The sequence below is a fragment of the Thunnus albacares genome, chromosome 5, assembly GCF_914725855.1.
Source record: "Thunnus albacares chromosome 5, fThuAlb1.1, whole genome shotgun sequence".
NCBI lineage: Eukaryota > Metazoa > Chordata > Actinopteri > Scombriformes > Scombridae > Thunnus > Thunnus albacares.
The window spans coordinates 3003913-3030812 of NC_058110.1; the positions used below are offsets into that span (position 1 = coordinate 3003913).

General features: G+C 39.9%; 1 protein-coding gene across 5 annotated transcripts; it reads right to left on the reverse strand.

Annotated features, from left to right (window-relative positions):
• Positions 1-62: 62 nt before the first annotated feature.
• LOC122983197 (polyhomeotic-like protein 2) lies at positions 63-25625 on the reverse strand. Of its 5 annotated transcripts, none has more exons than XM_044352971.1 (7): positions 25423-25622; positions 24204-24366; positions 21752-21827; positions 20162-20273; positions 19493-19619; positions 12800-13034; positions 63-6981 (listed from the first exon to the last, which is right to left on the reverse strand). In XM_044352971.1, exons 2-7 carry the CDS (start codon positions 24339-24341, stop codon positions 6827-6829), a joined length of 843 nt encoding a protein of 280 aa, XP_044208906.1. In that variant the 5' UTR covers positions 24342-24366; positions 25423-25622; the 3' UTR covers positions 63-6826. The 5 variants fall into 5 exon arrangements, with proteins under 5 accessions (XP_044208906.1, XP_044208903.1, XP_044208904.1 ...); XM_044352968.1 differs by lacking the exon at positions 63-6981 and adding an exon at positions 8415-9421 and having other exon boundaries at positions 25423-25625; XM_044352969.1 differs by lacking the exon at positions 63-6981 and adding an exon at positions 8415-9421 and having other exon boundaries at positions 25509-25623.
• Positions 25626-26900: the final 1275 nt, after the last annotated feature.

Consider the following 26900-nt stretch of genomic DNA (forward strand, 5'->3'; position numbering starts at 1 on the left):
AAGACTATCCTTTCAAAAATGACTTAAACAATTGGTTGATTATCAAAGTTGTTGCAGGTATATTTCCTGTCGAGCAACTATTTGATTTATTGACCAATCATTTCTGTTCTAAAACCAACATTTGAACAGCATTTTAAGGAAGCATTTGAACATCCAGCCTATTTCAACATGTGGCAGAAGTCTCATTAAACTGGCTACATTTTGAATCTAATCTTACTAGAAACTCTGGAAGTTCTTACATGTACATGCATTATGAACAGTGTTGGCTCAACCTGAGTGATTTGTTTTCCCTTAAAGCCAGTGAAACTGTGAACAAACCCTCATCTAACCTCACCCCCAGATAATACTCAGGATAACCTCAGAGATACACAACCTGATTTTGTTATGGGACCCCCAAATCCCCAGTAATCAAAACTACACTGTAAACTGTAACGTTAACCAAAATATCTCAGTCTAACCCCAACCTACCAAAACAAGACTTAGCAGGTGTGGCAGCTGTACTTCAGCATGCTAATGTACTCGAAGTGACAATGTTAACCTGTGTTTGCCATGCTGACCATCTTAGTTTAGCATCTTTGCAAGCTAACATTTACTAATTAGCACAATGAATGTCTGAACAAACTTTCATAGTGGTCCCTCCAATAGTTGTTGGGATATTTCAGTGGGCACCAAAGTGGTGGACCCACATGGCATAGCTAGCATAGTGTAAAGCCACCATGTTAATGGTGAGAAAAACACTTCATAATGTAACCAAAATATCTAAAAAAAACAAGCAAACTTCCAGATGGCTTAATCTCAGTGCCTATACATCTTTTTACCAACCAAAACCTTAAACTGTATGCACGTCTTCTGCTACATGGACACACTGTCCTATGAAAGGGGTCATCTGCAGGGCAGCATGGGTAGACACAATAACATTTTTCAAATTTCCAAAGGTGAAGTGGAAGAACTTATTAGTTCAACTTTCTAAGGACTCATATCAGCTTTGATACATTGCATTCATGGCTTGGAGCTGCAACCTCTAATTGGCTGAAAAAGGCTCAGTTAGATGGTCTTAGATTTGGTCTAAGATAGTTTGAAGCTCTTATGTGTAGATTTTTTTTAATGTGATTCTAGCATCTTTCAGATTATTCTGATAGGCTAACTGAGACAATCTCAGAGAATGTTGGCGCTGTGGATGTGTTGCTTTCAGTCCGTTTAGTGTGAGGTTTCAGGATGCTTTAAACAAACTAGTTTGTATGAAGCATCGTCCAGCAATGTCTAAAGAGACGTGTTTATAGTGTCATAGCCACACTCAAAGATGGGGTGAAAAGCCTGCTACCATAGAGAGGAACGAGACTTACTTACTTTATCACACATACAATTGTACAGTGAAAGTCGATCTCTGCATTTAACCCATTTTAAGTATTAGGAGCAGTGGGCAGCGACTGTGCAGCACCCGGGGACCAAGTCCAGTTTTAAGCCAGTGCCTTTGGTCAGGGGCGCTGACAGGAGAATTAACCTACCCTACATGTTTTTGATGGTAGGAGGAAACCCACGCAAACACGGAGAGAACATGTAAACCCCACACAACTTCCCCAGCCGGGTATTGAACCCTTTGAACCTTCTTGCTGTGAGGCAACAGTGCTAGCCACTGAGCCATCGTGCTGCCCACATGATGAATCTTAGAAATGGAGACTGATGGACGGCACACACTTTCAGAAATTCTCCTCAAAGACATTCATGTTGTTGCAGTCAATCACATGACGAGTGATGAGTGAAAAAAAGATTTGTGATTCTAAGCTTTTGAAAGTCATGAAAATCGCTGTATTTACCACCCTCTAATTCTGTCATCTGAAAGGGAGATTCTGATGTGTTCCTGGGTGGTAGTGAAAAAAAAGAAATTTCTTTCATTCATTTTTCCAAAAGATATTCCCTCATTTTGATGATGGAGTGCCATCTAACGTCTGAAATACATCAGGCACGGACACGACGCGTCACATAGGTTGGGGAGAGCAGGATTCTTTCACGTGCTACACCAACTCTTTTTTGTGTGCCAGCCATTGTGTTTTGCCAAGTGATCATGCAGGGTTCGGAAGCATAGGCTATATTGACTGCTACTCAATTAACTAGATCATTTTAACTATAGGATCATGCATACACATTGATTTGATTGATTTATTTTAATGTGCAATGAAAAAAAAAACCCACAAGGTTGCACTTCTACATCACATTGCCTCTGGTACAATGAGGTATTTATTTTGATCATTTTTAAACAGTACTTGTACAGCTGTGGGCGTGGCTTCTGTGGTCAGTGTAGCAACCTCAGTTGTTATAATGGATGTGCTCTGCTATGGCTCTGCTGTGGCCATGCTGCAGCAGACGTGTCACCCCACATCCGTGCCTGGTATATTTCGGGTGTAATATGTCTCTCTAAAATCTTCCATAGGTGTTGAGTTGGGTTGAGATCTGGTGGCTGTGAGAGCTTTAGCAGTTCTTCGCTAACTTATTCAGGTTTTCCTTTCATTTATCCAGTATCTGTATCTTCAGCACCAGTTCCAGTGTATTGTTAAGCTTTTCCTATGAGGCTCTCCAATTTTTTTGTCCTGTTGAAGCTTTTTTTTCTTGTTCTCTGAGCTATCATATAATACTTCTACTATTGCTTCACTCATCACTAACCTTCCAAGTAAAAATAGCCTTGTAATTCTTCTCTCTTCGGGAGGGTCTTGAAGCTGTTGCTCAGTTGGCCATGTTTTTAAAAGGGAAACCTGTCTGATCATCTCGGGGATGTTAATTCGTTCCCAGGTCACAACAATTATTTTGATGTGTATAATGTTATTGTAACTCATAATTAATAGGCAGAGCTACAAAAATAACACCAAATTGTAAAATCTGTATTTCTTCAAAGTGCTATTCAGTACTGAATCACTAGTTAAACTGCTCTGCTCTCTAGGACATAACACAATCAAACATGATGCACTTCTGGCCACACCCTAATAACTGATGTCACAAGAGGTATTTAGTCCTTGGCAGCCTGTTGAAAACACCTGCTGTGACATCACAGATTGGGGCAGGAGTGTGACATGATTCAAAGGTTTAACCCATAAGATATCACATGCTTATTTTCTACATGTACAACTTGAACACAAGTTAATTTATATATAACACAAATGACAATTATTAATGGCAGCCATTCTATGTATAGAGTCATATTTCCTCTTGACTCTCAGACAAAAAACAAACAATTATTATAAACAATTATTCTGACAGATCAAGATGATTTGATTATGCAACGTATTTTGTAAGGTACAAATGTCTTAAAAACTTATGTCAGAGGAAATGATCATGTCAGAACTTTGGAAGACTGTTCAGCTTTTTTATTTTCTTTAGTTTGTAGGGTTTTGTGGGATCGCTTTACTTGATGTGAACTACTGAGTATGCCTAAATGAAGAAGTTAATTTATTGAGCTCTTGGCAATAGCCATCATCAGATTGAAATGTACTTGAATGGTTTGTGATCATGTAAAATTGAAGCTAAAAAAACAACTTTGTCTTAAACTGGGGAGAATAAATCACAACATCTGAAATGATGCAGTCTGACAATTTGTTCAATATATTTCTGGGTTTAGAGTGGCAATATGTGAGGAAATGTCATTTGAGTGTCTGGGATGTACCACTGGAATTATTCGACTTTACACTGTTATTATAACCAATTAAAAATGATCAATTTAAAGCTACACTCATTTATATTTTTATAAAACAGTGGATCAAATGTGTGATACGAAAACAGTCATGCATCGTGACAAACCCAGAGAACTACCACCAACTCTGCAGCTTTTTAACCACTTTTAGCACATCGTCTTGGTTTTAAGGCCCACAACTTTACTGTTTTGGTTCAGTCTCACAGTTCTCATCGGTCTGGTTTTGTCTGATAAACCCAATGTATGCACTTACAGGATGGACAAATACAGTATAACACTTAATCATGATCACAAATGATCTTATGCAGTCAATAAAATTAATGTAATGGTTTTATTCTTCAAAAAAAAAAAAAAAAAAAAAAAAATTCTTTGACAGACAAAAATGTTCCAGTAACAGAAACAGTGTCTACCACTAACCATCAGTCATTACCACGACACAGATGCTTTTCAGGATGCATTCTGTCTCTTGTGAAGATTTGTTCAGCCATGAACCAATCGACTTTGCATTTCAACTGCCACTGAAGAAACCACTTTCCAAAATTAGATACTATAAATGACATCACAACAGGACTGTAAAGCAGATTATAAACTGTCTTTGAGTGTTGACTGGTAAATTACTGCCAGGTCAGTCCACAAAATGAACGTTTTGGAATACAGCTGCTTTAAGATTTGATGTTATTTAGAGTGGGTGTCTCAGTTTTGTTTTTTTTTTTTTTTAAATAGAATATATTTTGGAAAACAACTTTTCCACCATCTGTAGTAAAAAACCAGTACATCATTACTGTGGTTAAAAATGGGTACCTTAGCTTTAACAAATTTCTAGTGACAGCATTGACATTCACTTTACTTTGGTAAAAGTGTACTGAAATGACAAACTATCCACACCTAACTCACTTTTCAGTTTTTGAAGCCTGAATTATACTTCTGTGTCAACATTTCACCATAGGCACTTATGGCAGTCATTTCCTGTGTGCATATAGTCTACCTGATCAATAATACTGCAACACTGAATGGCAGCATGAGTGTATGAGAAAATTCCTGTTTTGCATTCATTTCAATTCACTTTTTCTGATAAAGAGCTGTACCAGTATGGTCCATTATTAACAAACTAAAGTACAAGTGGCCTAAGCAGGTACTGAGTAGTGGATGAAACTGACATAACTGAATCACTTTCTAATAAAATGTAGCAAGACATCTTAACAGACCATTCACACATGATGGAAGAGTTGAATCAACAAACATTACATCGTGTAGGTGTTGTCATGTCTAGCCCCTAAACAGACACGGAAAGACACAGAAGTATAAATCAGCCTCAGGCAAACTTTTTTTTTTTTTTTTTTTTTTTTTTACTGCATGACGTTTGTTGGGTCAGTGTGTTTCTAATCAATGCTATTATGTCTAACACATACACAAAATGATCAATCTTTGTTTTTAAGCCAATGGTTCTTAAATTTTATATTATTTTTTTAAATATAAAAACGAACCATTAAATCAAGGCATTTTCTGATATTTAGGGAAAAAAGCTTGTGTTGTGTGTTACCAGAGTCAGGAGTGAAGTCAGGCTTCATCTCTGTTTGTCCAGTAGAGAGATAGGCCCAGCTTAACACAAAGACAGGACGCAGGGGGAAGCTACTCTGTTGTTTACACAGTGTGCTGGATCTCATTAGTGGCTGTTGGTCAATAAATGGCCTCAATTTAGGGCTGCAACTAATGATTATTTTCATTATTGATTATTTTCTGGATTAATGGATTAGTTGTTTGGTCCATAAAGTGTCAGAAAATGGTGAATAATGTTGATCATCGTTTCCCAAAAGTCCAAGCTGATGTCTTCAAATATTGTTTTTTTGTTTTGTCCCAACCAACAGCCCAAACCCCAAGATATTCAGTTTACTGTCATAGAGGACTAAAGAAAGCAGAAAATATTCACATTTTAGAAGCTGGAATCAGAGAGGTTGGACTTTTTTTCTTATAAGATGACTCAAAACGATTTATTGATTACCAAAATAATTGGCGTTTAGTTCAATAGTTGGCAACTAATCCATTAATTGACTAATTGTTGAAGCTCTACTTCATTTGCAAACCACAATGTTAATGCATAGAACAGCTTTTGAGTTGTTGGATGGCTTTCTTCTCAACTGTTAATGGAGTTAGGACAGCAGTTTCCTCCCGCTTCCAGTCTTTGTGTAGACACACATTCTGGACATACTTCACATTATGTTCTTGCATTTACAACTCGAACATTTCAGTCACTAAGTGGCTCCTAAAATTCTCTCTCTCTCACACACAACCCCCTCAAAGTACAAAAAAAGTAAACTTCATTCACTAATGCAGACCATGGGATGTTGTTGAAAAGGCTCTGAAAAAAACTACTAAGTAGACCTCGAGTAAAGATTACTTTATCGACTACTATTTCTATTTCCAAGAATAAACTCACTCATCAAGAAATATCTTCAAGAAAAGTCTATTACATTAAATTAAAACAAACCATGTACAATCAAAGATGGCACACGATTTCTTTTTCGCTCCATCAACTGGAAGATATATTTACAGCAACAATACAGCTGATTTATACAGTTTCCCCTCTTTATATTCCTTCCTTATCCTTTGTTTAGCATCTTTGATTTCACATGATTTGTACTGACTTTGATTTATTTATCTCCACATTTTAAGTTGCTAAGAAGATCCAATAATATCCTGTTTTCAACATTCTCCCTGTAACAAATTTCATGAGCCGCTCAGTGACTGAAATGTCCCAAGTTAAAAGAGATGGCATAGAGATGACACTGATCCCCTAATCAAGCAGGTATGTTTTCCAAAAATGTTTAACAGCAAACCTCCCATGCAGAAACCCAAGCTTTATGAACATAAAGATACGTTGCCAATGAAACACATCCTACATTAACAGCATTCTTCTCAAACTATGGGGTAAGGCTTTCCTGAAGTTTACCAGAGTGAACATTTCAGTGTAAAAGGTGAGTCCAACAGTCACAGCTGATGTCCTTGTGTTGAGCAGGCCGTGACAAAACATCCATCAAACAATTCTGGCTTGTTACCTGAACTCAACGCATGGGATCCCCAGCACATACTTTTTGTCCAGTCATGGAGCTGCCTTTGAGAGCTGTGTGTGTGTGTGAGGGCTGAGCTGGGCTACGAGTCTTTCAGCATGCTTATCTGGGCAAAGATCTTGAGTGCAGGGCCCAGTTTGATATTCATGGTTCCCATGAGATGGTCCTCCTTCAGCAGCAGCAGGGCCTGTCCATCGATCTCCTGAGAGCGGAACTCCTCAGCGATTTCCAGACACCCTGCGGCAGACAGTCAACAGTGAGGATCACCACAGCTCTGCTCACCACTGGCCTGATGTCTCATGATGATCACCATGAAGAATTTGGCACCACATTTTTTAAATACATTGTTGGTACAGTATTTGTTTAATCTGTATCGTATTTGTTTTTCTTTATCTTCAAGTCATTGTAATGTTTTATTACTGAAAGGAACTTACCCACACAATGTAACAAACCTGTGTTGGATCCTGCCAAAGGACCAAGATAAAGAACTTATTTTTTTAAGACTGCAACTAACTATTATTTTAATAGTCGATTCATCTGTTGATTATTCTCTTGATTAATTCAATAGTTATTTGGTCCATAAAATGTCAGAAAATAGTGAAAAATGTCGATCACTGTTTCACAGAGCCCAAGGTGACATCCTCAAATATCTTATTTGTCCTAAGTCCACAACCCAAAGATATTCAGTTTACTGTTATAGAGGACTAAAGAAACCAGAAAATATTCACATTTGTAGGGTTGTAGTCTGCTGGTCGATTAGTTGGTCTTTATGCTCTTGTCCGACCAAATTCTCATTGGCTGAATAATTGCTGTGTTACTTTCATAAGGAGAAAAGTGCTACATCAATAGCCTTCCAGGATTAATCCATTATTTCCTACAACGGGAGGGACAGATGATTAAATATGAACTCATATTACATGTAGATGTAATGTATGGACAGGAGAAGAACAAGAAATTGGAAAATCTGCTTATTAACACAATTCTCATAATGTCAAATTATTATATAGACAGAGCCATGAAAGCCCCAGCCACTATTAATGCTTTTTATAATGAATTCCAGTTGTACTATAAATCCCTGAAATGTATTCATGGCATGTAAACTGTTCAAATTAATATAACATGACGGCTCTACCCTTTAATTTAAATAGAAGACAAATTTATGCTATTTTATTTTGATTTATTAAATATGATGTTATTGTTCGTCTTTATCTAAATTTAAGTACTCAGACACATGCCAAGGATCTTGGTTATCCTATCTTGTTTTTTATAAATTCATTCTTTAGTAAAGCAAAGAAAAGGAAGAAAAACACAACTTGAGGTTAATTGTAGCTTACAAGCCAAGAACAGACTGTACTTTGCAAGCAGAGATGTTGAAAAACCACAACATTTAACTTGACACATTGACAGCCAAGTGCAAATATGCCTCTGTAGGTAGGGATGCACAAATCTGACTTTTTCAGTCCCCATACCAATATCGATACCTGGGCTTTGGGTATCAGCCGATACCGAGTACTGATCCGATACCAGTGTTTAATTAATAACCTGTATGCCTCACTGTGCGGAAGAGACTGGGGTCATTCTTTTATGTGTAAGACAAAATCAGGCTTGACTTACACATTGCTTTCCTAACTTAACTACTTAAATGTAACAAATAAATACATAGACACAGATTAACTGAATTGTTATTTATTAAAAATAATGGTGTCTGATCCCAGACAAGCATCGAGGAAAAGGTGGAGGATAAATACCCGCGGCAACCCTGACCACATGGACAAGCAAGACCACCTCCACATCCATCTCAACATTGAAGGAAACATCAGGGTAAACATGGAGGGATTAAACACTGGCTGCGGTCCTGGCCACATGGATCTTCTGGGGATCCCAACTGCCCGGATGGCGGCCTTTTCTCCCGGGTGTGGTCGAGAGGACGTTCCGGATGCACCGGGCCAGTGCTGAGGGGCTTAAGAAGAGCTTCTACCCTTCTGGGATCCTGGATGGGATTGCTGCCTAGGACTGTCCCGCAAGACCATTTATTGTACCACAGAGCATGCCTGTCAAAAACTGCGTCAAGTTCAAAGCAGTTTTTCATCAGCAAAAACACCTGGGCTGTGTTTCATGGAGTGCTTTTCGGACTACTCTTGGTACTAACTGCTGTATTGCTTGTATGCGTCTGTCTGGCCAGAGCAATCAACACTGATTGAAAACAGCTGGGCCACCACACACTCCTACCAATTGGGCTTGGGACAAACGCTGGCTCATGGCCAGCTGAAGAAATCACAATTCACTAGGATATTTTGCAATTTATTCCTCTGTCCTGCGGCATGGATGAGCACAGGTACTAGAGGGAAAACACCGATCCAGTGGACCGGTCATCTGCCACCCTGTTTTGGAGAGTAGCAGGTCTCCTCTTCATGCTGCTCCTGCTCTCCGGAGATGTTCAGCTAAATCCTGGACCAATGACCCCTGGAGCGCTGCTGAACTTTGGTGCTGATTTGCGCCCGAGTATGTCTGGGACTCCTTCGGTGCCGGTGATGAATGACCAGCAACTTTCTGAGCCAGACTTCCCCCTTTACAGACTCATGATGTCTCAATGAATAACTTTTCGCCTGTGGAGACCTTGATAGGTCCAGTGTCTCTCTCACAAAATCTGCTGCTGACACCACTGTGTGTCGAAACCCTGCAGTGAGGAGGCAGAGGTTATTCAAAACCTTCCAAAATGTCAATCATGCCAAAGTCTCATGGGATCTGAAGCTGAAACCGAGGGGGCTATTTGGTGGACATTTTAACATCAGAAGCATTACTGCAAAGAGTAATCAGCTAACTCAAATCTGGACTTTCTGTGTCTGACTGAAACATGGTTGAAACAAACAACTCCAGCGAGTATGTTCACGGTGCCCGCATACCACTGATTAAGAAGAGACAGACCTGATGGAAGAGGAGGAAGGGTGCTTTTTATGTGAGAAACGACATAAAATGTGAATGTGTGGTTTACAATGCGGGTAACATGTTAGAATATGTTGAGATAAAAATAATCTTGTCCCAACAAATGTCTTTTTACATCATAGGTGTCTATAGGCCCCCTTCTGCTGATGACACTTTCTATGGTCAACTCACAGAAGTCTTGAAAGAGTGCAATCTCAACAAAGAATTATTACTTATGGGTGATTTTAATGGGAACTGGGAGTATAAATCTCTATCCATATTTGTTAAATCACACAAAGATATTTTAACTCCAACTTTAAATACAACTCCTTTCCTGATGACTGGAAATGTACCATTGTCATGCATATTTTTACATCTGGAGACCGCCTTGAAGCCAGTAACTACAGACCAATAAGTATACTGCCAGTACTCTCAAACGTTGCTGAGAAAGTTGTCATTGAACAACTGACAATATTTCTTAAAACGAGCAATTTTGGTCTACATCCTATGCAATTTGGCTTAAGAACAAATCATTCCACTGAAACTACTACCTTGGACTTAATAGAGCAAATTATATCAAGACTTGATAAAGGAGTAGTTGGTGCTGTATTTTTAGATCTACATAAAGCATTCGACACAGTCAATCATGATATTTTAATATTGAAACTCTCTAAATTTAACTTCCTATCTAGAGTACTGGTATGGATGTTTTCGTATTTATCTAATAGGATACAATGTGTTAAAGTTGGTGACACACTGTCCAGTTACATGAAGTGCAGAGTGGGTGTTCCACAAGGGTCAGTGTTAGGTCCTCTATTATTTAGCCTATATATTAATGATCTCCCTCAACAGTGTCATGATGTAGAACTGCAAATGTATGCAGATGACACTGTTGTGTAAACACATGCAAAAACAGCTGAGTTAGCAGCTGCTAACATAACAATTGTGTTGGAAATTATCACACAATGGCTTCATCAATGATGTCTTAGTCTATATGTAAACAAGACAAAAGGTATATTTTTCTCTAAAACCATGGTATGACCTCCTAACACTGATATTCTCATCAAAGGTGAAAGGATTGACATAGTCACCGATTTTAAATATCTTGGTGTGACACTAGATCAAAATTTGAACATTAAGAAACATGTTAAAAAACAGTTAAAACCAAGTACAACTGGGCAAATTTTAGACATATTAGAAACTGACATATTAGAAGATATTTATGCATGCTATGATTCTTTCCCGTATGTCTTATTGCATCACATGTTGGGGGCAGGCTGGAGAAACAGCCATAAGACCTCTTGAGTCCTTCTACAAACAAACTCTAAAAACTCTGGACAAAAAGCCAATGCATTTCCATCACTGTAGAGTACTAGAGAAATACAATTTACTGAGCTTTGAAAATTTTAGATTATTTTCAAATTTGTGCCTTGTTTATAAAATTTTAAATGGTTTGGCCTCCTCCACTATGTGACTTTGTGTGTAGTAAGTAAGTTCCATTAGATCTTCCAGAATGTCCTCTGTACGAGATTGTACCATACCATTTCATCGCACTGCATTTCTACAGTCAGCTTTCTCTGTGAAAGCCACAACTCAGTGGAATGCCCTACCTGATGATATGAAGAACTGTAGCTCCATGAGTTTGTTCAAAACCAAATTAAAAAAATCTGCTAAAAACTACTCAGCTCTGTAACACCGACTCTAAATTTCATCTCATTGTCTTCTCATGAACATAAATAATCTTGCTTTTAATTTGACAAGCTTACATTATTAATTTCTAGTTGACATTGTGGGTGTATGTGATGTGCTAATGTGTGTAGCTTTGTATTTTGTATTATGTGCCCTGTGTGTTTTTTGCTTTGTACTGTTTGTTATTGTGCTGTTATATTTTTTAATTGTGACCTGCCAAAGGGACTGCAGATGAAAATTAGCTATAAGATAACTCTGGTACAGTACACCAAAAGGTAACATTTGTGTTTAACACTGTATTTGGTCCCAATAAATAAATAAGACAATAAGATCGGCCCAATGCCACCAATACCCAATCCAGCTATTTGAGTCAGTATGGGAGTGATAGCCGATATCAGTATCGGTGCACCTCTATCTGTAGTTCTACAACTAACAATTGTTTTGATTACATATTTGAGAACTTCAACAATATTGTTAAAAAGGATAAGACTGGTGATATTCTGTACAACAAATCCCATGTGCAGAGCCATCAGTCAAGTACTCTTTTAGGAGTTGAAAAAAACTCAGCTAATTGTGGGTGTAGTCTGATGAGATTTGATTGACAGTGGCCTGGAAACATCAGCAAACACCCCCACATCTGTCATCACGTTTGGATTCAAATGTCGCAAAATTCTAATTGGTGCATGTAAATATGTGACATCATCTCTCTTCCAAGTCCCACCCACTTCAAACCAGTGAGATGAGCTCAGAGAAAAACACAATCCCAGAAATCCCTCATGGCAAATAACCTTAACTTTTATAAATTTGGCACAAATTGTGTATTCATCACTTATAGTGAGAAGCTGGCTTAGAAAAGATGTTTTCAGGGTCTTTAATGTTTCCACAGTTCAAGACAATGTAACAAGTACTGTCATGATCAGATAATCTGCCGATCATTTTCTCGATTCATCGAATAATTATTTAGTCTGTGAAATGTTACAAATTTTTTAAAATTTGTGAAAACATGGCATTCACAATTTCATAGAGTGATGTCTTCGATTTGCTTGTTCTAACAGTTTAAAATTTTAAGATGTTCAATTTACTGTCAAATATGATAAAGTAGAACAGCAAATCATCACATTTGGGAAACTGGAAACATCAAATGTTTGGTATTTTTGCTTGAAAAATGACAAACAATTAATCATCAAAACAGTTGATGAATCTTCTGTTCATCAACTAATCGATTAATCGACTAACTGTTGCAGCTCTACAATGAACATGTAATGGCAGTGTCCCAGGTTTGAGTCTGGCTCAGGACCTTTGTTGCATTGCATCCCTCCTCCCTCTTCCATCATATCTCTTCACCTCTACACTGTCACTATCAAAGACAGAGGTGCCAGTGAAAATACTTTAACATGTTGAATGTGAACAGATGTAACACAGTGACAGTTGCAGTAGCGCCCACCTGGCAAAGAGCAGATGAACACGTAGACATCCTCCACGTTCCACTGACCAGGGTCACTGGGCAGGAAGCTGTGGGGCAGTAGGGGCAGCTCAGAGCCTTGCACCACAGGAACCCGCTGGCCAGCCAACAGAGGGGATGGGGGTCTCTTGTAGCCGGACAAGTCTGAACACTGACTGGATTCTCCCTGTGCAGGGTGGACCGAGTGACCAGAGGACAGAGCAACAATAGCAGGCTTCTGCACAGAGGGAGCAAGCTGAGAGTCAGTGGGTTTTCCATACAATACACATGCTGAAGAGAAAACTAAATTTGATACGATCTAATGTAGAAATGACTGAAAAGATATTATGTCAGATAAAAGACAGTAACAGTTCTTAATTTTAAAGTAATTTCCTGGAAATTTTCAGAGTAAATTGCAGATATTTTAGGACATTGTACAGAGAGAGGTGCAATTAGGTACAAAATATAAGAAAAAAAAGTTAAAACAAGAATGTAAAAAAATTAGAAAGATCTTAATGAATTACTCTGAATTAGATAAAATTTGGAAAAGTTTTCAGTGTGTAGTGTTGTGTGTCAAATGATATAAGCAAATTAGGTTTTTTCTAAAATTAGTTGCTATGTAAGTGTTGATTTTTATGTTGTCTTCACACCAATTGCGAAGTGAATCTTCGCCTTGCGTTACTCGCTTAAGTTTGACCACAGGAGCATTTGTTTTTTTGTGTGTGTGTGTAATTGACACAAGTTTGGCCGCAGATTATTTGTGTTCATTCGCCCCAGACAGCCAGCGAGCAATGGCAGGCACCGCCTAGTTCCCATCTGGACAGTGGGAGCCAGCACATTGATGTTACTGAAGCTCAGCCTGCCTGCCATTATAACGGCTCAATCCTCCTGCTAATAATAGTCACATCAACACTTATCTGTAACCACTGAGAAATACATTATCCACTGTTCTGCTGTTCTGTTGTGATAAACTGCACTAACCTGTCACACAAAACTCCCCTCAAAAATATTTTTTACTACACTTCACAGATGATAGCTACACACCTTAAAGCGGTATAAAGCCCCCAAAAAAGCTTTGTAGATACTGTAGGTGCTCCATCGACACTCAAAATAACGTCATCTAAAGGCACAAATACGGCAGCAACACGTTTATACACATAGACTGGGGCCACCATATTTCAGACAAGACAGGCACAGTGAAGCTAAAAGAAGTCTGTAATACTGCAGCCTTGCACAGAGCACATACTACGGGGCAAACTCCCTATGCAGTCCAACCTCTCCATTAGCACTGCAGTTATCATGGAGCCTCCAACATCAAGAACCCTCAACCAAAATGTGATTGTTGGCAGAGCTGTGGTGCCTCTTTGGGATGATGGCTGGGTCCTGGTCAGGGTCCTGAACCCCTTGGATGAGCCACTTACTTTGCAGTGTAACTCAAAGCTGGCAGATGTGTGTCCCCTGTATCACCCTGGAAGACCTTGACCCATCAACCTGTGCTGGTAGCATTCCTTAGGAGACCCCACAAGAAGTCTATGGTAACATTAGAGTGAACCATCAGTCTGTGGAGGACACTGGTCCCATGCTCTTGGAGCTTGAACAGGCACGGCTGGATCTTAACTCCTGTGAAGTGAGTGAGCCATGGAAAGATAAGGTCAATGCTCTGGTTGCCAAATATAATGGATTGTTTTCCAGGGATAAGCTTGACTGTGGAGAAGCAAAGGATTTTGTTCATCGTATCCATCTCAAGAATGAGTGGCCCTTCCATCTCCCCTATAGAAGAGTCTCTCCAGCAGACTACCACAAGCTCAAGGTGGTTCTCGATGAGATGGAGGAAAAGGGTATCATCAGGAAGTCCTTCAGTGAGTGGTCATCTCCCCTGGTGTTAGTTTGGAAGAAGAATGAAGACCTTTCAGTGTGCACCAATTTTAGGGAGCTAAATGTACCTTTAAGGATGCTTTCCCTCTGCCTCACCAGTCTGATGCCCTGGCTGCTCTCGGAGGTAACAATTTCTTTAGCTACATGGATCTGACCTCCAGTTTTCGGTCACCTGCAGAACCATGGCCTCAAACTTGCTTTTGAGATGGAAACTCAAGTTGGGCCATATAATCACTGAGAATGGTGTGTCTACAGATTCAGAGAAGGTTGAGGTCATAGCAAACCTTACAAAGAAGGACCTCTTGATAGAGGATGGATGTACTCCCTCTCCTCAGAAGCTCTGGGCATGTTCAACTACCAAAACCACTTCATTGAAGTCTTCTCTACCCTAGTAAGGCCACTGTACAAGCTGACATCTGAGCCCAAGTCCAAGCCTCTTTCCAGCTCCCAAAATGGCATAAGATGTCTCCTGCTGACTGGACTACAGAATGCCAGGAAGCCCTCTAGTCTCTGAAACAGGCTGTCTTAGACACTTTGATGTTTGTTCACCCAGATTTGAACAAGCCCTTCATTTTGTTAGTTAATGCTAACCTTAGCTAATGCAAGCCTAACCTGGATGCTAGTGAGTAGCAGTACTTGTCCAAATAAGCCCCTTTTGACTTTGATATCAAATATGTCCCAGGCGTGCAGAATGTCATCCTTGACCCCCTCAGCAGAATCCCTTTATTAAGGGCAGTTTTACCACGCGAATTATCCAAGAGCCCTACCAGTCTCTTGTCAACAAGATGAAGGAGGTTCAGCCCAATGATGTCCAGGATGCATTCCATCTGACTGTGAACACTCTGGCCCTATCCTCAGAACATTAAACACCGAGGGAAAAATCTTGTAATGTCAACACCAACACTGTTGCAGCCCTCCTTTCCGCTCATAGTGTATGGGAGCCCTGTTCACACTGTGGCTACTATAGAGGTAGTTGGCAATATTTACTCCCTGCATTCACAGAGAACACTCCCAGCTCTCTTGCATATAGGACTCCAACAATAGGAGGAAGAGTAGACTACAATATCCAGAGCCATGTATTATGTTCAGTGAAAGCAGTGCCTGTCCAGGCGGGAGAGGAGCCATGAGAATGCTCAGGTTCTTAGACTTGAGGCACTGAGACTGAGGCAATGGGAAAAGCTTAAGTTGGTAAACGGTCTTCTGTACAGGGTTACCAATGACCTGTTCTCAGGCCATAAGGTCCACCAGCTTGTTGTCCCACCAGGACTGAGACCATTATTGCTCAAGGGCATCCATGACGATGAAGGACATCAAGGCCAGAGTTGCATCCTTTAGTTGGCATGTCAGCGGTTTTATTGGATTGGCCAGTAGCAGGAAGTGAAGGAGTAGGTGACAAGGTGTAAACGGTGAGCAAATCTCCAGAACCTGAATCCAGAGCCCCCCTTGAGTCCATCCATACTCATACTCAACTTGAGTTGGTGTGCATAAACTTTTAGAGTGCTGAGAACTCAAACAACTGCTCTGTGGATGTCCTTGTGGTTACAGATCATTTCACATGCCTTGCTCATGCATTCCAGCATTTGAAGTATACTACAAGCTTTGCCCCCTCATGAGAAAAACAATTGTGCCAGCCATGAGACAACAAGTTATACAGCCTTCTATCTCATGTTCGGAAGGATTCCCCATTTACCAGTGGATGTCAGGTTTGGATCTGCTCTGAGAGATGAGAGAGTGGTCGACTATGATGCCTGTGTCACTAAGCTGAAACATGACCTGAGAGAATCAATGAAAGTTGCCTAACAACACGCAACCAGACAGCAATCATATCAAAAACAGCAGTCAAAGGTTCTCCTGTGTCTGTAGGCAATTGCATATTCATGACAATAAGACGAGGGAAAAAGAAGCCGATGGGAATCTGACCCGTATGAGTTCACTTGGAAGGATCACAAGCTCCTTGTGTACCACTTAAAGAAGGTCAGCAGTGATGAAGAGAAAATGATTCACTAAAACCTCATCATGCCTGCTACCTCACTGCCTCTAGATATGGAACAAGAGAATGTTGTGTCCTCTGGTGGATCATCTGATGACCAAACACCTCCAAGTAATATTCTATAACCAGGAGATGCCGAATCTTGCACAAGGGAATGGATCATGCAAAATGGTGACATGGCAACTACAGATCCACTGCGGGTAGCTCCAAGGAGGAGTTGAAGTGGAGGAGGAGGATGGGAATTTTCAGAGGGAGGAGAGAGATAGCAGAGACCCACAAAACTCAAACTCCTATGAGCCGAGCCGAGCCAATGGAGAAATTAATTCTACTCTTAGAGCCATAGCATCAGAACCTGTTGACCCACAAGCATCCCCAAACCCAGTAGCACGTGAGGCCCAAGTTGAACCAAGTGGTTTGTCACACCAGAGTCACATGATAAAGGCAGTTGATAGATTTGTGTGGCCTCAACATGGACATTGAGTCCTTTTTTTCCATACAAATATGAGCCCCAGGTCAAAGTAGTTTAAAAAAAGGTTTTGAATCAAAAGTGTTTTAACATATGTTATCACTACGAGTGTTTTGATATTATTAAAAGTGCATTTGAAAATGTACATCTACATGAGTTATTCACACCTTTTTACTAATTCTGAGTCTACTTGAGGTTTCATGTACAAAGTACATAGTTTTATGCATCTGTTTGCATGTTGCAGTAAAAGCATAATTTGAGCTTTAAATGTTTACCATATGTCATAATAGCAAAATCTTGTCCTATAGAATATAATTTTATGAGTAATTTTACCTTTATTTGATAGTTTTAAGGTGTACATATTTGCGTTCTTTTATTTTATATTTCATAATATATCCCATCAGGCCTGGGAACACCTCAGGTTCCCCTAGGATAGGGCTTAGCAGGAGGATATCTGGGCCACCTTGCTCAGCCTGCTGCCATGGTGACCTGGAGAAGTGCTGGGAAATGGATTGGTGGATGGATTGATCCTATCACAAACCTATGCCTATGACAAATCTATGACTGCCTCTGTGCTCTGTGACCCACTTTACCACGTCACAGCTCAGACCACAGATCCTGTGTAGAGAGCTCAAGTCTCTCTCTCTTCACTCTAACACCATTTCAAATTATAATATTAGGCTACATAGTATCCAAGGTAATGATGCAGCTATAAAGCCCATCACCAGGGGAACAAGTCAGACCAGGCTCGTATCCCCCCAGGTGAGAGTGTGACTGTTAAATGAAAACCTGAAGATATTAATGTTAAGCCTATCTGAGAGAGACCATATTACTAATTATAACTATATTGACATTCAGAGTGCTTATCTATAGCCCCTTGCACACATGCACTGCAACCCTGAAATTTTCTGGACATTACCTGGAGGAGCTGTATGTGCGAATGCAAATGTCCAAATCATCCGGACTGGACATTAAATAGGCTTTACCCATCCAGCTCTCTAGTACAAAGTCCATGTAATGTCCGATTGAATCCATGTGAGAATATAGCAGTGAATTCTCCGGAGAATTCACAGTGAGTGAGTGGGCAACAACTACCCGCCGCCAGAAGTGCAACAAAATACAGCAGTAAGGGAGATGATATGAGCAATTTATCAAACAACTGTTGAACAAGCAGAACAAAAAATTAAAGCTGCTATTTTACACGTGTGACTGGCACTGGATAAACACAGCAGGCCAGCTAAGTTGCATTGTTTTGACTGGACCTGAATGCTCCACTGTGAAGCTAGTGCTAATGGGAGAGATGACTTCCTGTGATTTCTCGTAAAATAAAAGCAGTTTTATTTCTGATGAAAAGCTTAAAAATGCTGAATAACAACCGCAGCATACTTTTTGCGTCATGTCCTGTCTTCTGCATTTGCCTAAACCAAATGGAGTATATCCAGTAGGTGAGCACGTGTTTGGCACAGACAGTCTCCTGCTGTGTGCTACATGTGTGAAAGGGCAACTCAGGAAAATGTCTGGACCTGATCCTCTGGACGGAGTTCATATGTGACAACGGTAGAGATGCACCGATTGAAGTCTGAGCTGTCGATTCCAATTTTTGGTGATTCCAATTTTCTTTCTTTATAAGAATTTAATAAGAAAGAAAGATTTTCTTTCTTTCTTTATATATTTCCTTTGTTTCTAATTGACAGCATACACAAACATTTTTGTAACTATTCTTTAATGGAATATTGAAATTCAATTGTATGTTCATTAAATATTTAAATAACTTACATTTTTCTTCATGAAATTGGGCATGTTCACCACAGTGATGGTTTTTTAAGTGTCTGATTAAGTTAAGTGTTCCAAATGTTTCTAAGGTTGTCCCTTTACGGCTTATTTTGGACTTGAGGTATTACAAATGGTGAGCTTTGTGTCTTCTTCATTCATGCTGAAGGACACACACAACAAGGTGTGTATATGGCTGTACTGTCTGTGCCACAGCCACTGCTGTGTGTGCAACGTATATGTTGTGTGTGTGTGTGGCTACGCTGTCTGTGTGGTGTGTACGAGACGGGCATGTTTTGTGCGTGTGGCTACGCTGTACTTACCACCTAAACCAATTTAACACTTCTTCGGTTTTTCTTATAATTTGTACCAAAGTGCACCACCCTTTCTGTAAAATGTCCTGGAAATTAACCATTAAATTCGTGCAAATTACTCTTACTCTCTAAATTTCCAGGTAATTAATACAAAATTAAATGACCTGTAAAATAAGAAGACATATTGGTCTGATTTATAAGAGAGGACAGTTATTCAGGTGAGGAAATGTTGCACAAAATAACATTACAAATGAAAAATCACAAGCTGAATGCAATCTCACCTTCCTTTTAGACTCTAAATGGGAATTTTTGTGGTTTCTGTTCAGTGCTCTTTGTTTCTTCATGTTCTCCAGGGTGGTTTTGCGGTTTGGGAAGAGACCCATTCTCTTTGTACATCCCACATTGTAGCTACAAAAAGAGTTAACATGGTTAGCTAAAACTCAGACATAAAGAGCACAGCCTCATAATGAATCTTAGCTGGTTTATTTTCATGATTGTTCATTTTAACCAGCAGTAGAACAATACAAGCTCCATATTGTACATAATGCACCAAACCATAGATTTGTCATGCCTCGTGTGTTTGCTGTATATGGACTTATATTTTCGTATTCTTACATGAGAAGGTGTTGAAAGCTTGCATCTCATTAGCAAAAATCCCCTTAGTGTTGACACTTTGTTGACTTGCCTCACTCAATACTCCATGACTCTCCATCACATAGACAGGTGGGCGGACAGGAATACAACATCCTGTCAGTGTTTCTTCAGACACACACAAGGATAATGACACTGCCACATCTGCACACAGCTACTACACATATTTCCTAAATATCTGTATTCTACATGTGTTCTTGTGCTGCACCACTCACAGGGCTGATGATGACATATGGAGATATTTCCAGTACAGGGCAAACTGTGGAAATAAAGAAAATGAGCAGACCCTCATGTCTTACCGTTTGGCACACACTGTAGAACAGAACCTCTTTGACCTTTTGAAGACGTAGGCGAAGTCCACCCTGCCACACAGCTCACAGGTCAGCATGGGCTCCTGCTGGGCCTTTAACTCTGAGGGCGGAGTTCATGGATAACACACAGTCAGCCAGACACAGGCAAACACCAGAGCTACCGTTACCAACATCTATGTAGGAACAAGGACTAACTTCTGCAAGACATGGCACACAATTAGAGCTGCAAGGATTAGTTGATTAATTGATTAGTTTAAAGGAATCGCCAATGATATTGATAATTGATAAATTGTTTTGAGTCATTTTTTAAGAAAAAAAGGCTAAAATTCTCTGATTCCAGCTTCTCAAATGTAAATATTTTCTGGCTTCTTTAGTCCTCTATGACAGTAAACTGAATACCTTTGGGTTGTGGACAAAATAAGACATTTGAGGTTACATCTTAGGCTTAGGGAAACAATTATCAACATGCTTGACCATTTCTGACACTTTATAGACCAAACAACTAATCTATTAATTGAGAAAATAATTGACAGATTGACTGATGATGAAAATAATCGTTAGTTGCAGCCCTACACGCAATATCCAGTCTGTCAGTCATTCATAGTGCCACCTGTAGCGACAGGACTGTCGTGGTGAGCTGTTGGTTTACTGACTCGCCTGTGATCATGATCTCATGATGAAATCGCAGATACAAAGGCTGCCTTCCACAACTTTTGCACCCTTCATAAATTGTTGTGGACAGGTATGTGGAAGTGTAAAAGTAGGCGGGGTTTGAACTGCTCTCTCAAGCTCTCCTTTTTCATTCTTCACACAACTACAACCACGTGCAACGCCATGAATCATTCAAGAAGAGACTTTCTGAAAGTGTGCACCCTAATGGTCAGACGACATGTCACATGAAAAAGTTTGTTTGGAGCCTTTAGTGACAGGGGGAGCTCAGACATTCAGAATGAGCTGGGGGGTAGAACCACTACTCCTTTGTTTTAAAAGTAGATAAAGGAGCATCTGGTCAGGATTCTTCTCCCTTTAGACACATTCAAGGCACATCCAACTGGGAAGGGACCCCACGGTACACCCACAACACACTGGAGGGATTATATATCCCATCAGGCCTGGGAATACCTCAGGTTCCCCCAGGATAGGGCTTAGCGGGAGGATATCTGGGACACCTTGCTCAGCCTGCTGCCATGGTGACCTGGAGAAGTGCTGGGAAATGGATTGGTGGATGGATTGATCCTATCACAAACTTATGCCTATGACAAATCTATGACTGCCTCTGTGCTCTGTGACCCACTTTACCACGTCACAGCTCAGACCACAGATCCTGTGTAGAGAGTTCAAGTCTCTCTGAAACACTTCAGAATGCAGTTTAAGCTGCCAGCCTTCACTCTAACAACATTATTATGCAATCTGAAATGATGCTGTGATACATCTTGATCATTTTTGTATAATAAAATTTGTTTATATCATTTACATTTGTACATTCTTACATAGACAAGAGAAATGTGAGCTAGTCATGTGCACCATTATTGGGAACAGCTAATAATGAAGCTCTGCTACTGGTCTGAAAAACTTTACCCTTTGGTGAGAGACTGTCCATCTTTGAGTCTGTGTGTCTCCTGAGGCTCTCAATTGAGAAAGACGGACGTTCCACCTGCAGACAGAAAAAAAAAAACGTTATTATGGCAGGTGAAACCGCTTCATATTAGCTTCAGATAAACTTTTTAATACATTTTTGCACAGAGAGATGACTGGATTTTGTCCCCTATCATTTGCATTGTAAGTGCATTATCAGTGTTTCCTGTGGAACAACAGGGTTGTCGTGGGGAGTAGGCTACTTCCTGGGTGAGTCAGCACGGTGTTGTATTATGCCTACCATACACTAGAAGACTTTGAAAAGACTTAAGTCTGACACCCTCTCACATCTAAAGATGATGTGTCATAATTGACTGAGTTCAGTAACAGACTATAAGATTTTGCAAAGACTGGGGCCACAAGGTCACTATTTGCAAGACTATAACTAGATTCATTTTGAGATAATAATACAGAGGCAGAAGGTCACAGGTTTAACTTCTCCAACTGGCCTGAAATCATGTGCGAAAAACCAGTAAATACACCGCAGACACACATCAGCTGACAGAAAGAGGAGGTCATATTATACAGAGAAATATTCACTTTTTATGGGTGAATAAATGATAATGTGACTTATAAAAAAGGGAAGCTAAAGGGCAACAAGAATGCTGAGCTTTAAAGTTTTATCAAGCACATCATGTTTAATTAGGGAAGTAGTTTAAAAACATGCACGCATAGGGCAATCATTCATTGCATACTGCCGCTAGAAACTGAGTACAATAAGCTGCCGCCATCAGCAATCAATACAAACACATACTGGTAGACTGTAGACCATTAATCAAACCAATAACTAATGGCAGTCAGACGACCTTATCATACTTTAGCAGTTACCTGGACATTCTGTAGTGGTGACAAAACGTTAAAAAAATATACGTATTAGCAGTTTGAATTAAACTGAAGCTCCCTGAACTCTCCAGGGGAATATTACACCAAACTCCCTTTAAGAAATATGACATAAACAACTCCTTCTGTGTCTGCAAAAACACATGACTCTCCAAACACAAGATAAAAGGCGTCATATGTTGACTGTCTTCTTGTCAATTCAGCATCAATATAATCCATAAAGATAAACTGTATTTGTGTACAAACAATACATTTTTGATTTTTTTTTATCTCAACTCGCTACCAGCCTCCTTTGGGTAGCTGCGCTATTTTAGTGGGAGAAGAACGTGGGAATGAGAGATGAACCGTTAATTCACTGTCTATCGTGTGTGTGCGTGACAGTATTTGAGGAGTTTTTTCTGCCATTACCTTAGTAACTACCCAGTTTGCTGCTTCCTGTTTGGTGCTGGAGAGAGCTGAAAACTTCTGATAATATTAAACGTGTTTCATTCTATTGGAACATAAAGATGAGAAAAGACAGATTTAAGACAGCTCGGACTGACCACCTTACAGATGATTGATTGTGGAACGTTTTGTTTTCTTTTGTGACTTTTTTTTATTTTTGCTCTAGCAGCAAAATGTTACCAGCATAACAAAGGGATCTTCTAATGGTCAGTGCGAACAGGAGGAATGATATGGCAAGAGAACCTTGTTACAGTGTTCATTTGGGCTCCTGATTGTTGTTTTAAGACAGACTTGAATAATTATGAACCAATCCTATAACGCTGCTGTTCATCATCTGCTATGTGATGTATAAAATCCTAGAGCGACAGAGCGTCTCTCCTGATTGGCTCCTGACAGCTGAATAGTCAATCACACTGGATTGAAGAGAAGGTTGTACAACATCAGGTTCAAAAGTAGCTTAGCTGACTTTGCTAAGATTCAGCACTGGAGCTGAGAGTTTCGGAGCAGCAAACAGAAACAAATCGTCCTGCTTTGCCTCTGTTGTACTTGGGTAAATGTGACTGCAAAGGTTAACAGTCTGTCATGATGTCATGGATTGGGAAAAAGGGACTTTTAGTTCCTGTGGCTGCTTAGTGCCTGAAATTAATGGACGTAGTCAAAAAGGTACACAAGTCTATGGTTTTTTGCAGGTGAAATACTGTTATATGCTTCATCTACTTTACCAAAAATTAAATGATACTAATGGTTTCTAACAACTTTGGTCACATTTTCAACAATTTTGGCCATTATTTTTATTTGTAATAATGGCACTTCACTCTTAAAGTTAGTGGCTTAGATCTGGGAATATGATGAAAGAGACATACGAGATACGACAGAGACAAGAAACACAAGCAGTCAGCCAATCAGACAGGTTGGAGAAAAAAAAAGTTTTTGCTCCTGGTCAACCATTACTTGTCAAAAGTCAAAATGGCCAGAGATGTTTTTCAGTTACCTGCCATTAAAGTCAGTTGACTCAAGTCTTTCATTACTGTTCCTGTCACATAATAATCATATTCTCTGTGTGTGTATTAGTGACTTTACAGACAGACAGGTGCGGAGCAGTAGCACTCACAGGGAAAGGCTTGGCACCCTCCTGGATAACGAAGCCCTCTATCAGATGGGTAAGGATGTGGGACCCAACTACAGCCTGGGCTGGTTTGCTCTCTCCATTGTGTTGGCTGCTGTCAGTGCTCCCATTCCCAGAGGTCATGGCTGGAGAACAGGGCACCCCTCACCTGTCAACAAAAGCAGCATGGTAAGCTCAACATATGCTGGCCATGTGGACCTGAACCCCAATTACTATTGTTCAGATACACAAAGAATGTGGCAGTTTAATGTTCCTCAATGTTTTGGCAAGAGCACACAGTGTTACTAACATTTTGCTTGACAGTGTTAGTGTTATTTTGATTCCTGAAGAACCCATTTTGAATTTGGCATTAGATATAATCCATTAAAGCCACATTTTTGATTTAATGTTTACTTTGGTAATCGGTTAACTCGCTCACTAACTGACAGAGATGTGGCGTAACGTTTGTGAGCAAAGGGGTTCTTTTCTAAAAGCGATTTTGATAGGAGCCGATACTGAGAGTGGCTCCCAATGTCTCAGAATCCGTTTTGGGTCATATTTTATGACTTATCTTTTGCTGTGATATAAGATACGTAGAGTTTCAGAACGCAGTCTGGCTTGACTCCACACAGAAGCAGTCTGTTGGATTAACGTAGACATTTGTGTTGTTGTTGTTGTTGTTGTTGTTGAAACCCACCGGCTTCATAATAAACCATTAGTATGAAACAACTGATTGCAGCAACCGCCGTACACATGACTGTTAGCGAAATAACGTATCGGCTAGTTGGCTGGCTTTAAAGAATTATAACTTATAACAACGTTAGTAAGAAAGTTAAATTCAAACTCCCAGTTTACATGTTTCCGTCTAAATTGCACAAGTTGAATTTAAATGGAGGTCATGGACACGAAATCCATTTAATACCTTTTCTGCTAATATGAATGTTGCGCAGACTTATAACGTTAGTTAGCTTTGTATCAAAACAGTTTAGCTTTCACGGTGGTTACAAGGATTTGTTAGCGGAGTGTGAATGAATTAAACTGCACAGCATTAAAGCCCATGTTTCCATTCCCCTTTTTAAAGCCAGGAAAAGTTCAGAGGAGTTAGCTTACTTTTACAGTCCGAAACCACCTTTGGATCAGTTAGAAAACAGGCGCTCCGCTGGTTAACAATAGAGGGGAAAAGCTCTTTGTTCAACGGCTCCAAACAACGCTTTCATGTACTTACAGTCCTTCCCCCAAAACGACGAGGAGCCAGTCCGCCGCTTAACACTGACAGATATTTAACCCTCCCCGTTACACGAGCATACGCACAGTTAGCGGCTGGTTCATATCCAAACTCTGTTTCGGCCTTTTCTTCATATGAGCCGCAGACATTACAATCTTCTTAGTGCGTTCAACTGATGGCCAAGCCAGGCGACTTCCTGCAAAAACCTTCACAATTAAAGACTCGCAAAGTACTGCTATTTGAAGTGAGGAAGATTAAACTGTTTGTTTTTCTGTTGCAAAATGTGTTTGCTGCACTGCATTAATTTTAAAATCTTACCATTTATATTGTTAAAATAAAATTGGGATTGATCAGCGTGAAGTTTAACAAAAAGAGATAGGATGATCCCAAGGTTCACTTCCAAACGTTTTTCTGAAGCTTTGGTGGTAGCAAGTGGATGGAATTTGCCTAGTTGCCACGATGAACGTGAGATGCAGTAGAAAGCTCCGGGAAAAATGCTACTAAGTGAACCTTGACTTTTTTGTCAAACTACTGTTTGTCCTCCGAGGAAGGCTGTGAGATGCGGTTAAAAGTTTTGGGGAAAAAAGCTAATAAGTGGATCTTGAGTTTATTTCCCAAACTAAAGAACCATACACTGGTCCTTCTCGTCCAGTTTCACGAATTTATTCTGAAGGCACAGTGTCGTTATATCCTTGCTAACGTTGGCGAGCTTTCAGGCCTTTACTGGGGTATTTGTAATAGTGGTGAATGGGGAATAGAAGCATATAGACACCCCAGAGGGGTATTCCATCAAGCTGGATAAAGGAAAAGCCTGGCTTATTTCGATAAGTCTCGCTAATTTAAGTGAGAGTTCCGTTCCATTACTGTGGCTTCTATGATTGCCCGCTCAATAACCATGGCAACTTATACTGCAGAACTAGCCTGCTCCGTGGCAGGCTAACTGTCAAGCTCATGGATGTATGGTCAAGCTTAATTTAGCTGCGTGTCAAAGAATGTTCGACGTGTGGAAACAGAATCGCAAAAGACGGTTCTGCCAAGTGTCTTTTCCTTTTCGCATCACTTTTGTCATGTCCGTGTTCTGAAACATAAGATAGCAGAACTGTGAGGGACGTTTACAAAAATACCTATTTCAGTTAATCGCTATTTTATTCACAGTCGCTTTTGTGTTGGAGTGAACCCTTTTATTTAAAAGCTTAACAATTATAATGTAAGAAATAAAAGTGTGCGAACAGTTGTTTTGGTCATTCATTCACTGATTTTGTTCAAGCTGTGAAGACAGAAAGAAAATTAAACAAAGTCAAAACCATGACCTTCTGCTGTGTTTAAATGTATACGATGGAAACTGCTGCAGTGATTAGCTGCTTATATAGATCAAAAAGCTCGGCACAGAATCATTAATATACAGTATTTATGCTGTTTAAATAATTCGCCTACAGTAATCAAGTAGACCACTTTCAGAGTTCATTTTGGGTGTCTTC